Source organism: Helianthus annuus, chromosome 12, assembly GCF_002127325.2.
Source record: "Helianthus annuus cultivar XRQ/B chromosome 12, HanXRQr2.0-SUNRISE, whole genome shotgun sequence".
Taxonomy (NCBI): domain Eukaryota; kingdom Viridiplantae; phylum Streptophyta; class Magnoliopsida; order Asterales; family Asteraceae; genus Helianthus; species Helianthus annuus.
This window is the reverse complement of record NC_035444.2, coordinates 54,257,470-54,272,452: the sequence shown is the minus strand read 5'-3', so window position 1 is coordinate 54,272,452 and position 14,983 is coordinate 54,257,470. Positions and strand designations below refer to the sequence as shown.

Here is a 14,983-nt window from a genome sequence, read left to right as displayed (position 1 = left end):
TCTCGTGGCCCCCCACACGATCTCGACGGACATAATTTTTTTTACTAGACGATGCCGTGTCTAGTAGCTCCGCTTGTTGGATGAGATTTTGGAAGAAAATTAAGCTACTATCGCTTGACGATGCATCTCCATCGTCGGGAAAGTCGGGTAGGGTAGAAAGAAACGGAAACGTGGAATCCATTTTGTGTTTGAAAGATTTGAGTTTGAGAGTTTTGGTGTGGGTTTGAGAGTTGTGAATGTGGTAAAAAAAAATGAATTAGGTTGGTTAGATATATATTGTTTAAAAAAAATTGAATTTTTTTTTTTTTATAAATTCGACCGTTTGTCAACGGTCATATCTCGATCCACGCGCAAATTCAATCGGTGAACCCACACCCAAAACCCACCCCGATTCGGGACCCCGCGGTGATGGCGGCGGTGTTCCCGATCGGGGAAAGGCCTCACCGATGGCACTCCCCAAGAACGCCCCGTTCACCCTAAAGATGAGTTGATGGTCGAAAATAGTGGCAGGTGGTGGTAACCAAAATTCTTCATCATCGTGGAAAACAATACATTGAAAAGCATGAAGCTACTATTTTATAGAGCAAAGATTAGTATGAGGAATGATATATAACACGTTTAAGACGATAAATAAATTTTAGATATTAAATTTAAGAAAATATAATTTTAATTTATGTGACAGGGATAAATACAACCCCAAGCATGCTCAAAACAAAAAAAAAGGATGTTTTGGACAAAGTTTTACATTCAAAAGGGGTTCTGTGTTTATTATCCGTTTCCTAGGTGCTAAAAATAAAACTTTCACCCAACATGCCACGTCATCGATCTCACTTCCCACAAAATCACTTCTGTCCATCGATTACAATTCAATCAACGTCTTAGATCAGTTTATCCCTCATCAGCCGGATCCCAATTCATCCTTTCAATTTTGACCACTCAAAATTCAAAATCCCCAAATCCATCACCCCCTATATAAACCCTACCACTCAGATCTCATCAAATCAACCTATCTCCCCCATCAAAAAGCACCGGTAGTTCAATCGAAACACTAATTTGACAATGTCTGGACGTGGAAAAGGAGGAAAGGGGTTGGGAAAGGGAGGAGCAAAGCGTCACCGGAAAGTTCTCCGGGATAACATTCAGGGTATCACCAAACCTGCAATCAGGAGGCTCGCTAGAAGAGGTGGAGTCAAGAGAATCAGCGGTCTCATATACGAAGAGACTCGTGGCGTTCTGAAGATATTTTTGGAGAATGTGATTCGTGACGCCGTTACCTACACGGAGCACGCTCGCCGGAAGACGGTGACGGCGATGGATGTTGTCTATGCATTGAATGTTGGATCAGTTCTGTTTGTGCATGAAGGAAAACAATATAAATCATACCTGTGACAGCAGATAGTGTAGTGGAGAATCCAGTGAGAGAGTTCGACATGCCTGTCATCTTGATCTGGTTCCTCCTTAGGGTGCTGACTGATGATGGGGACTTAGAAACCGAAAAGGGGTATCGGTTATGGAGAGGAGGTTTCGTGATGATGTTATGGCTTATGGGGTCTGTGAATTTTGAAACTGAGTAACCCTTAAACCTCCACATAACTCTCCTTATATAAGCACCCAGGAGGAAACCTAATTAGTTACTAAGGGTAATATGGTCCATCAACAATTACCAACTAATTAAATAATAGGTTCTAATATATTTTGATCTCTATAATGTAAATGATTAAGATGGCTATAGATTAAATATTAATACTTAATATATTTAATCTTACATTCTCCCACTTAGCCGAGTAATCATTTACTATGAGTATTAGATAAGCCTGATCAGGAGTTAACACTCATTTTAGCCTTAAACAAGTACTATAGCAGAAAAATACAGCCGTTGAATCATTATGCGACTCAGGACCCCCATTAATCATACTATAGCCTTAATTTAAAACCTAATCATCATGATCAAAATACACGTAAGCCCTTTGTTTGATTTGTAACTTTTATTTGTCTATATGCCATTATACCGGTTGAACATATTCTAACAGACATACAAAATCAAACTTGAGGAAAGTTAACTAATACTTAGTCATTCATAGTACGATATGCGGTTGCGCATGGCCATTAATTAATACCCGTCTATGAGCTCTCTTAATAAGGCTTATGGGTAATAGCCCTTCAGTTATAGGATCCTTAAGCATATCATGAATGTATTCGATACAAAACTTAGTTTCCTCAATTCGTTCATAAACGAATAATTAATTGCGTATCGAAACTTAATGCAGCACCTCTTAAACTGTTACTGTTCAAGGAGTTATGGTGGCTGACTTTATCACACTAATTCTTCAAAACATTATATGGAGTTAATAAACTTATGAGTCCACTGATTAAATTTCCAACAACATTTAGTGACCATGTTATGTCGTTATAACTTAGGTTGTTAATATCAGTGCATTATGACTCCTCCATGAAATAGGTTTTGTCTGCTGACATAAAGATATACCCGAAACTGCATTTTATAATCTTTGAATATCTCAAAGTTAGAGTAATAAACCGGTTTTAATTCTCACTTCTTCTTTAAATTGTAGTCTCTCGTTTCTTTTAAAGATATTGTAATACTCCATTAGCTGCTACACATTAATCTAGACATATCTAGTGTGTTGCAATATGAGTAATATCTAAACGAGTATAGACTTAAACTTACATAAGGCTTCTAATTAATGAAGCATAAATAAATAATCTCATTTATCCTATTATCCTCTAAAGGAGAGCAATATTGATTGTTACATATGTAAGGACCCATTTAATGTTAAACTTATGGAACGAAACTAATATCCCATTGGGTCTATCTCAGTATGTTATGATATCAATCACGTAAGAGATATCTCTGAGTTTTATTATATCAAAGTTTGTGTTAACAATGCTTTGACTTATGTAACATATGCTTGTCAAAGAATGTCATCTATATAGACAAGTTTATTTTAGTTGCTCCCACTCATCTTGAGGTAGGTACATTAATCCACTTGATTCTTGATGAAAATAATTACGTTAGCTTTTCATCACATTATGATGTTTGCATTAACCCATACATGGATATTATTGGCTTACAAACAAAGTGTTCTTTAACCTTCAGTTTGAAACTTTAGGTTGTTATCTAATGAACATGTAAATGTGTCAGCCATTTATTAGGGAAAATCGTTTTAATGTTCATCTAATGTAGCTTAAAACTATTATAAGCTACTAGAACAGTGATGATCCTCAAAGAAATCTTTTGTTAGATATGCAATAAAGATTCTTTAATAATTTATCTCTTCCTGAGTACAACCTTTGACAATCAATCATGCTTTTGAGTGTCTTAACGCTTATATTAGGATTTGGTTTAGTCATGAACACTCTTAGGTAACTTAATCAAATCCCAATCGTTATAAGAACACACAAAGTCAGTTTCACTATAAAACTGTTATATTCCATTCAAATGATTGATTTACACTAATGGCCTAATTTGAAGAGATAGGATCAGTAAACATTTCCAAAATCCATTTCAACTTCAATTAGGGAGGTTATGTAATCATCAAAGTTAGTAGGCTTTTAAACCTAGATGACCTCCTGAGTTGATTATTGGGTTCATTAGAAGTTTCAATTTTATGGATTAGCTCTTGGTTAGGTTGCTATCATTTTCATTCTAAGTTTGTAAGAGTTGGTACAGTATAGTGTACAAGAGGTGTAATCGGAGTTAAATTCGGAGTGAATTTAATGACACTCTTCCCCCCGCCTCTTGTATTCCTTGCAAGTCATAATAAGGACTTTGACTGCTCTCACTAACCTTAGAAATCTTTAGGAACTCAGCATGCTTAGGGTCAATACTTAACGACCAACAAATTCTAATAGAGAAAACAAATTAATGACATTAGTCGTTGTAGTTTCTCTTGTTGAGGATTATGTTAGTTTAGGTAAGAAATCTAAGTGCGCCCACAATTAAGCAACAATGAAACTTTTGTAAGAGTAGCATTAGATTTAAGGAGATAAGGTTTGATCGAACAGTGTCGTGATGGAGCGATGTCTTGTACAAGAGGTGTGAATTTAATGACACTCTTCCCCACCTCTTGCAACTATTGCAAGTTATTATTAAGACACTTAATGCTCCCACTGATCTTTAATATCTCTAGAATGCTACAAGAGAAGTTTCAATGAGCTACGTGACGTGGGAACCTATCATATATATGTTAGACTTTATTTGATTTCTTTAATGTCCAGATATCATAAGAAACTTTAAGGACATATTTAATAGAAATCTGATTAACTACATATATGAATAGAGTTCTTCTAAGACCGTAGGCCATATGCGACAAAGTTTAGATACAAGTTGATAGTCTTTCAAATGATAAATGAATTATGTCTGAATATTCCATTTGGAATAAGTTCCACGAATGTCAATGAATGACTTATGATGGACCCATACTTATTCCTTAAGCCAAATAATATTTAGGGCTGTAACGTCATGATTTAAAATCACTTAAAATGAGATTAGATGAATAATCATCCTCATTAACCACGTCATGATTTCTCATGAATTTTGGTTCTAATGGATGAAATTTATAAGTCTCATTTTCCTTTTGTCAAATTCTCGTTAGCATGATGACAAAGGTTGTGAAAATAAGGTATCATCTAGTTTCATCTTGGTAATGTTTCTATCCAGATATTTAGAACAAATAAGAGGAGAGTTTAAGATAAGTGTGACTTTATGTTGACTATGCAAACCTCACAACCTTCATAACATTGCTTAATTATGATACTATATTCTGATTAATCTTCAGAATATATAAGGTATCGAAAAGCGTTGTTGGAAGAGTCTTCATTATGGTTCTTATAGTCTTGACATTTAATTTTGTCACTAACTCTCATGTTAGTTATTTGTCGAGTTCTGGTAAGGAAACGTATGGAACTAGAGTCAACTAATCATGTGTTAATTGGAATATTAAAATTATCAGACTTAAATATCATTAGTAAGTTACTATCTAATTAATTTATCCAACTGTTCTTTAGAATAATGGATAGTCTCGTTGCTTATGCCTAGTCTAATGACATAATTATGCAGTGAGATTTTCCCTTGAAGAACCTTAACGTTGGGATTAGCACTTGTAATTTGTCTATGGACTTTAGAACAATCCTCTCTTAAGGTTTTAGTGGTTGTAAGGTGAATAACATCTTATTTTCCAGTTTCAAACATTGATTTCTATGTACATATGTTGCTTATCAACACACTCGTTATACTTTGGTACTTTTGAGTGTTATAGCTGATTTATAATGCATCAAATTGTACAAATGAAAACTTAGTATGTAATGTACTGGAAAATGTACTTATTTCCATGCGTAAGCCCTTAACTTTATGGGTCATGGTATTGTACATTATAATATATTCACATATACCACTTAACCATATAATTTATAATTAGTCAAATGAAGACATGCACCTTAGGAGTTCTTGTAATTATTCCACAATTATAGATTAGTCTTAGGAAAAAATTAATCTGGAATAACTTTAGTGATAGCAATTATATTAGAGAGTTCTTGATTATCATAAGAGACATCATGTTCGATTTATCCTAATCATCATGCTCTACTTTTCTTCTGTAGTGCCTTATCAGAAGAGAGCAATAAGGTTATCGTGTCTTAAGAGATAATCAAGGATTTAATTTAAGAGCTAATTCTTATAGAAACTTTAAATAAAGCAAAACATTTTAGGCTTAGGAATTAGAGTGGATGAGATATAGATTTATAGAAGAAAAATTATAGTGAGTAAAATTATGGGTACTAAGAATAAGGCAGACAAAATGATCACAAAAATTAATTGAGGATCATTAATATAAGGATCATTATGTGAAGAGGTTGTGATACGTCTATTACTAACATCAAAATAATAGACTACTTAAAATTCTACTTAAACGAAGACAAAACAGCTTTGGCCAGAAGTGTAATCATTTAAGCATATGTGCAAAGTGGTTGTAACAAATCAGCTTTGGCCAGAAATTGAGACAAACACTTTAGTTATGCACTTGTTGAATATGCCATCTATGAATGAATTAGATCAGCTTTGGCCAGAAATAAAGACATTCATGCTTATGATGCACACACAACATAGCTTTTCGTAATACTTGGATGATAAGTAGATGCATCAAGTCAGCTTTGGCCAGAAATGATGCATCAGAAGCTCATTCAAGTAAAGCCATTTTGGTTTCTGTAAAACATTATTTGATCCTCATTAATTAACTAAATAATTACAAAAACCAATAATTTAATAGCAAACCACCCGTTAGCGCGGATCGAACTCCGCGGTGAGTTCGCTGGGGGGTGCGGGGGACATCAAAAATTTTTCCTTAGTTCACATTTAAACAGCTTAAAATAATGAGATTTCGAGTCGCAACCACGATTTCGACTAATGACGTTATGGTGCGAGTCGCAACTACGGTTTCGACTAGTCACGTTATGGTTGCGAGTCGCAACTACGGTTTCGACTACTCACGTTATGGTTACGAGTCGCAACCTCATGGTTGCGAGGGATGACGTTATGGTTGCGAGTAGCAACCTCATGGTTGCGAGTCATGACGTTATGGTTGCGAGTAGCAACCTCATGGTCTCGACTAATGACGTTATGGTTGCGAGTAGCAACCTCATGGTTGCGAGTAGCAACCTCATGGTTGCGAGTAGCAACCTCGTGGTCTCGAGTAGCAACCTCATGGTTGCGAGTAGCAACCTCATGTTCTCGAAACTTCCTGTTACAGCTGTTAATTGTGATGACATAACTGAAAATTCGAAATCTAAGGGATTATGGGATATTATTTCCTGTTTTAAAGTGATCTAATTTTATCAACATATTTCGAAAATAATAACTGTTTATCTAATAACAGTTTCGAATAAAAATTAAAAGATAGAATTAGATCAAACATGGAAAAAACACCCATTAATCCTAAATCATTCCAAATCATAACAGAATTTTCGAATTTTCACATGAACATGATGAACCCTAATCATAAAAAATAAAATTCTGGAACCCGAAACCTGAATTTTAATAGTTTTACTAAACAGATTTCGGCTAAAATTATAATCCAGTTAATTCGGTGAACAAAACAATTAATCTTTTCATCGAAATCATGATTTCGAGTCGATTCTTATGACTCGAAACCGGCTGTTAAGGTCATACGGTTTTTAAAGAAAAATTCCGTTTTCCAAGTTTCAATCCCAGAATTATGGATACGAAAACAGAACTGACTAATCAACATATGCTCTGATACCACATGTTGGATCAGTTCTGTTTGTGCATGAAGGAAAACAATATAAATCATACCTGTGACAGCAGATAGTGTAGTGGAGAATCCAGTGAGAGAGTTCGACATGCCTGTCATCTTGATCTGGTTCCTCCTTAGGGTGCTGACTGATGATGGGGACTTAGAAACCGAAAAGGGGTATCGGTTATGGAGAGGAGGTTTCGTGATGATGTTATGGCTTATGGGGTCTGTGAATTTTGAAACTGAGTAACCCTTAAACCTCCACATAACTCTCCTTATATAAGCACCCAGGAGGAAACCTAATTAGTTACTAAGGGTAATATGGTCCATCAACAATTACCAACTAATTAAATAATAGGTTCTAATATATTTTGATCTCTATAATGTAAATGATTAAGATGGCTATAGATTAAATATTAATACTTAATATATTTAATCTTACATTGAAGAGGCAAGGAAGAACTTTGTATGGATTTGGTGGTTAGATAGATTATTGTAATAAATTCTGTTATCTAGAACGATTTGGAATTGAATTGTTTGAAATTTTGTGAAAAAGTTGAACTGATTTAGAGAAATGGAAGTGAATCCCATTTGTTCTAGATGGACATTGCAAAACCTAAATTTGTTTATTACTGTTGAAAGAACTTGCTTCTTTTCGTAATCGTTTCAATCAGGTGTTGAAATGTGATGTTTGCTTGATGAATTCTTAATTTATATTGTTTTGTGATTTGTGGGTAATCTTAAAATGTTCAAATAACATATGTTTCTTTCGTGATTTACAAAAATTAAAGTAATAAATTGTTGCATAATTTGATGTGATTATATGAATCATTGACTGCAATTTATGTATAAGATAATGATTTGAAGAAGATAAAGGGTGGGTAAAGAAAGATGTACAAATTGGTTTGGGGGAAAAACCCGGTTTAAGAAAAACTAACCAGTTTTTTAACCGGTTTTATATGATGGGAACCTGAACTGGTACTAACCGGTTTGGGACCGAATATCCTGGGTTGGATCTTTTACGGTTTGGAGTTGGGAATGGTCCCGTCCTTTATTGGGCAGGTGTGTTTTCTATGGTGACTAAGCTGAAACTAGTGAGCATGTGTTAGTTGCTTGTCAATACACCCAAACAATATGGTAGATTGTAACTCAATGGCGTAGGCTTCCAGATTACTTTGCTTTTAGGCCGGAGGGTGTGGAGGCGCCACCGCTGCCACCTTAACATTTATGGCGCCTGAGGGGCGCCGCCACCTCACACCGCCGGAATTAAGTCGGGGCGCCATGGGAGTCTCGCCACTGTGTTAACGGAGTTTATAGAGAATTGTTAAAGGGAAGGGGTCAAGATAAGGGGGTGCTATAGGCATTGAGGATTTGAGGGGGCTTTATTCCACACCCTCCAAGTTAAGGGAATGTGTGATAAAGCCCTCTGGCTAACGTGGATCTAAAGTGGCGCTGACGTGGCGTGATAAAACCCCTAGGGGCTTTATCCCACACCCCATAGCCTTAGTATCAAAGATCTCCAAATGTTAAATGATTATGTCAAGGTTCAAACAGAGAGAAGAAGGCTTTTCATGCTATAGTACTCCTCACTACAATATGGTGTATTTGGAGAATGCGAAACAAGGTTGTTTTAATCAAGGTCATTCAGGAGGTGAAATCTATGGGTTTTCTATGGATAAAGACTATGGGAAGGCTGGAAAAGGTTTGATGTGTTTTAGTTGTTTGGTGCCCAGTGTATGTAATTTTGACGTCTAGCATCTAGTTTGAATAAAATTTTCAACCATCATTATTCATGGTTCAGATTTTAATGTAAAAAAGATTTACTGTCACTAATTACCAAAGCAAAAATTTTAATATAAAATAAAGTCTCAAAACTTGTATTTCTTTGTGAAACTAGATAAACTTTTTTTTTTGTCAACATATAAAAATGTCTAAGAACTTGGAAAAGTTAGGCTATAGGGTATGGGGCTTGGGTAGGGGTGTGAGTTGGCTGAAAACGTCCAAGCCACTACTCCGGGGGCTTGGGTTGAGGCGTCGGTTTGGGCGTGGCCCTTGGGGCTTGGGTTTGAAGCCGGGCGTGGGGCGGGCTAGCAAGGTGACATGGCGGGCTCTCAATGGCCAAACCAAACTAGCCATTTCACATGCCCCTATGTGTCAACTCATGCCCCCAACCTAAGCCCCACCATACCCCATGGGCGTGGGTTTGGGTTTGTTTTCCACGTGTCAACTCATGCCCCCAAACCCACGTCCACCATACCCCATGGTCTTATGACCAACTTGGGGCGTGTAACACCACTTGTGAATTAATGCCAGGTGTAATGGGTAAAGCTCCTTCGTATGGCTTTTACCCTGGTGTCAAACACCGGTCCAAGGGGCTTACTCACGGTGTTAGGCATCCTATTGTGAACCGCACACAACGACCGTGAAGGGGGAGTTTGGTCTCGAGTTGAGTGCTAACGGTCACAAAACCGTTAACTAAAAAATAAAAAGAGTAAATCGCGATGATTCTTGTGATTTGCCATTTTTTTACCTCTAGACCACACGGTATTGAGGGGCATGAAAAATGGGCTCAGAAAAGTGGTGTGGTGGAAAAAAGGGAGGGGTGGGAAGAGGCGTGGAAGAGGAGCGTTATCCGACACGTGACACGTATTTTTTATTATTATTTTTATTTATAAGTTATATAAACTCTATTAAATTTAAATAAAACCCAATTTATACTAATTAGAAGATTACATAATTTAAAATTTAAAGATTACATAACTTGATTATTTAAAACATTACATAACATAAAAAAAATATTACATAGCTTAGACTAAAACATTAACCTAAAAACACATTATTTGTCACGCCGCGTAGCGTCTGAAGTCGTGGCCGAACATGTTATGGTACTCGACACAAGCGATTTGGATTGGATGATGACACCTTCATTTAGCTTACCATCGTCATTGTCTACACTGTTTACTATCGCCTCAAATCTCATACACTCCCTAAGAATCATCAGAAAATGTGAGCAAAGTGCGTCCACACTACGGATGGCCTCACCCCTACGTAAACAAATTCATGGTAAACTCTATCCCAAAACTGAGCCGTTTGTAACGTAGCCCTGTGGTTGTTCAGCACCGCGACCCATGATTCGCATAACGGGATGTCCTCTTGTACGACCCAAGGAATCACCGACATTTTATGGTTTTATAAGAGGGTGTTTTAACATGTATAATGATATGATAGATTAATGATAAGAGATGGTGTATTTATATGTATGAGTAATTTTAAAAAAAAAACACCATTTTTTACTAGCCATTGCAGCCAACAGCCAAATTTTAACATCCAATTAACAAACGACACGTCGACCAGGAAATGCTATTAACACCGGTGGAAATGTTCAAGCCCATTTAACAATGTCGTGGAAAGCGCCGATGACGGTGTGGTGTGTGTGGCGTGGAAAGGCGTAAACGCCACATATCCGCGCCCACATCATGTGGTCTTAGTCCTAGACTTTCTAAAATTACATCTACGTTTCCTGTGGTTTGATTGTTTGTTATTTCAATAATCTCGCATTAAAATATCATTGCACCACCACCACTACCACCATATGTTCTGATGACCACCAACACCATCGCACCACCAGCTACCGCCCATACTCACCACCTGTAATGCTTCGCCGCATATTTGTACCTTGCTTATTTAGGAAGTGTGTTGTAAATTCTATTTTTGGAAACTTGTAATCATGTTGTATTCTATTTCGTTTCACTTTGTAATTCGAGACTATTGATCATAATGAGAATTCAAGTATTTTATTCACGATTATGTTAAACATTTTAGACTTGTTCGCATGTTTATACTCAAAATCAATGTTTTAAGCACCATTGTACATGTTTCACAGTATTACAATACACATTTATGTTTGTTACACGTAAAACCAGCCAAAACACGCGAATTATTCGAACTTGAAACTTCGAGAAGAAGGGACTTTCCATCTCGCGCGAAAGGGACTTTCCCTCTTGCTCGAACTTTCCCTCGTCCCAACTCACCTTTCAGCCTATAAATAGGCGCACTGCTTCACTCATCTTCTTGCTCATTCCCTCGTACTTCTCTATGAAGCTCTCAACTTCTCTCTCGCGATCAGAGACTTTCGGTACCGACTTTCTTCCATTTTTTCATTCATTTCCTTTACATTTCTTGCATCTTGAGTTCCATTTCTTTAACTTTTTACAAAACTTTTGGTTTGATTATATCTCATGGAATGATTTCACAAGTTTGATTGGGTAGTGCTTTTCTAACCACATGGACGCAAGTTTCCATTTTTTCTCAAATAGGGACTCAAGTTGATTTTTGCTCCATACCACATGGACGCAAATTGCACTTTACTCAATATGGAATTAATGAAAAAAGGGGCAAAATTAGGGCTCCATTTGTTTGTTAATAAATGATATACAATAAATTATACATGTTTTAGTCGCCCATTTTACTCATGCTTTACGTGTTTTTTTACTACAAGTGTGATGTTTAGGTCCCTAATCATGTACTTTTGGGTTTTCAAGTTTTAAACAGCGTGCCAAAGACAAAATTGGTGAAAACCAGGATTTTCGAGCATTTTGGATGAAACTACAAAAGCTGACTATTGAAGATACAGATGTCGCACAATCGTGTGTTCCAAGTGCACTACCATGCATGCCCAGTTACTCGGAAACATATACCGTGCGATCAAGAGTGCAAGCATTTTCTCGAACACGCATGGGCATGCACTTATAATGCACGACCATGCGTTTTTTTTTTATTTTTGGCGCCCAATTGCCCACATGTTTAGCCAATACCTTGCAGCTGACGTCATGACTACACTCGAATAGTGCATGGGTGTGCGTTATATAGCGCACGGCCATTCGCGTTTGTAATTGTATAAAACAGGGGAGACACGTTCTGATCAGTAACTGGATATTTTTGCAAACTTCCTGGCGATTTCTGGGCTCCAGAATCAACCTGCTTTGGGTCGAATTCAAGCCTCATAGTTGCAAAAATTCCTTCTAATCCTAACTTGCTTATGGTTTGAATCCATGTTCCTTCTATGATTTTGGTAGCATTTCAAGCATTAATTTGATGTACTATGTATTATTGTAACCTTTAGGCAAAAACAACAATTGACTTGTTTTATAAGCAAACATTAGCATGTTGATCTTGTTTGTATGAAACTTTGGTACATTTCATGCTTAAATCTTGATGTTCATATGGCAAACATGTTTCATTGATGTTGTATTCTTGATTATATTTGGTTATCTTGGATGATTAATGAATGTTTAGTTAAGATATGTTGAAAAGCTCCTTGATTACGCACTTATTATTAAGCTATTAACTTGTTAGTATGTTTACACCATAAAACTATAAATGAGTATTGGTTTATTAATAGACATATCAAATGTTAATTAAGAGTACTTTCCTGCACGTAAGGAGTCTAACTGGTTAGATGGTGTTGCTACAAGTCCTTAACACGGTTTATGATCTTTTTTTTGGGGGGGGGGGGGGGGAATCACTATCTTGGTAGATTTGTGTTCAAGGTTTGTAAAATTGAAAGTTTGTGATATGATCTACTTTACGCCTGTCTCAATGGTTGTACTGTGTTATTGGTATTACTTTCCTTGATTAAGTGACGTCAGAAAACTCTTAATGAATGATTAACTTAACTTTAGAAGATTTGCATGAAAATATATCAATATCACGTTAATGAATGATTTTAGATGGCTAAAGTGTGTTTATCGCGTTAGTTTTCCGAATGATTTTCTTTAGAAGATTTGCATGAAATGAAAATATATAAATAGCACGTTAATGAATGATGTTAGGTGGCTAAAGTGTGTTTATCACGTTAGTTTTCCGAATGATTGTCATGTTAGGATTTCCTTAAAGGGATACTAATGGTTTATATAATTTGAAGATTGATCAAGTGTCTTTGTGACATTTCCGACTTACTAAGCATGCTTAGGTTGTTTATAAAGCAAGATAATATATATGTTTCTATTTGGAGTCTTTGATGTTTAAATATAGTTTTAGACTAGTTTAGTAAAAAAACCTTTATTCACTTATCTTTTTACCGGTAAATCAGTGATAACGGTTTAGTACTCCTGTATCTGCCCGCGTCCATGGATCGACATCTGGTTCTTACCCATACTTTACTACGTGTTTGACATGGTACACTTGTCCTTTTTATGTGTTTATTAATGTTAAGGTATAAATCATTTTTATAAATATTAAACCCAAGTTCGTGTGTAAAATTCTTTGTAAAACTGTGTGTATATACGCACACGTCAATAAACGAACTAGGGGTAAATATGTTATTTCACCCGTTTTTTAATGTATAAGGTATCAATAGGATGACTGAAGGACACATGGTGTTTGGAAACGTAAACAAGAAGGTCTCGAAATGCGAAATTTTGAAAATAAGGACGCAAGTTGACTGTGCCCTTAAACCACAGGGACATAAATTGAACTTAGACTCTTTATTTTTAAGTAGGGTTTAACTATGTTAAACATTATGTGTTTAAGTTTGGTTTAATGTCTAAGTGAGTTATTATGTAATGTTTTATTTGGTTTATGTTATGTTTAATTAGGTTTATTATGTAAGGGTTGAGTTTATTTCAGAACTCTAAATAACTACAGAACTTTCAGAACTCCTAATAAATAATCATTTTATATATATTTTTTTATGTTTAGGATCTTTTTATCATTTATTATATGTATTTATTTGATTACATACATGTTAAAAGTAGTTTCACATATGTTTAATTGCCAAAATTATACATATGTGTCATAATTAATTACATATATGTAAAAAAACTAGTTTACATATGTTGTAATTATAAATTTACATATAAAAAATGATAAAATTACTCTTAACATGTATCTAATCGTAAAAATATACATAATAAATGATAAAATTATCCTAAACATAAAAATATATAAATAAAAAGATTGTTTATTAGGAGTTCTGCGAATTCTGTATATATTTATGGTTCTGAAATTATCCTGGCCCATTATGTAAAGTTTTTAATGGGTTTTATCATGTAATGTTTTATTTTAGGCGTAACTTTGTAGAATAGTAACCAAGTTTTAAAAATGTTCAAATTAGGTCACTCAAGTTTCAAAAGTGTTCCAATAAGGTCACTCAAGTTTCAAAAGTGTTCCAATCAGGTCACTGAAGTTTCAAAAGTGTTCCAATCAGGTCACTCAACATTATTTTTTCATTAAAATTAAAGGTTTTTTTCATCCATTTCATAAGTAACCATGGTGATTTGGATTTTTGTTTCTTTTTTCGTTTTTATTTGATGCTAACTTCGAGTGATGATGTGTATTGTAACTTGTTTTTCATTTTTTAATGCAATTAAAGTGTTTTTATTTTTAATAAATATAATTTTATATATTAAAATAATTCGACCTCAACATCTTATGCTTCATTTTTTTTTCTTGATATATAGAAAAAAGGACATGACTCGATTTGAATGTTAAGTTATCTAATTGAGACAAAAAGTATACGAGTGACCTAATTAGAACACTTTTAAAACTTGGTTACTATTCTGTGACATTTTTTCTTTATATTTTATTTGTATTTTTTATTATCTACTAATGTATTTTTACTAGCATTTTTTTAACTTAGGGCACCCGGGGCATCTTCGGGGAGTCCCTTCGGGGACCACTTTTGCCGAGAGGGGAAGTGCCGCCGTCAAGGCGGGGAG

The 14,983-nt window shown here is 35.4% G+C and overlaps 1 protein-coding gene across 1 annotated transcript; it reads left to right on the top strand.

Moving 5' to 3' along the window:
* Window positions 1–991: 991 nt before the first annotated feature.
* Window positions 992–7,894, top strand: LOC110894921 (histone H4). Its single transcript, XM_022142175.2, has 2 exons — window positions 992–1,335; window positions 7,715–7,894. Exons 1-2 carry the CDS (start codon window positions 1,060–1,062, stop codon window positions 7,748–7,750), a joined length of 312 nt encoding a protein of 103 aa, XP_021997867.1. The 5' UTR covers window positions 992–1,059; the 3' UTR covers window positions 7,751–7,894.
* Window positions 7,895–14,983: the final 7,089 nt, after the last annotated feature.

What these genes read in the sequence shown, in the direction of transcription:
- LOC110894921 (XM_022142175.2), top strand. Translation starts at nt 1,060, where the DNA reads ATGTCTGGACGTGGAAAAGGAGGAAAGGGGTTGGGAAAGGGAGGAGCA. An exon ending in ATGTTGTCTATGCATTGAAT is followed by an intron (nt 1,336 to 7,714) that starts GTTGGATCAGTT and finishes CTTACATTGAAG; the next exon opens with AGGCAAGGAAGAACTTTGTA.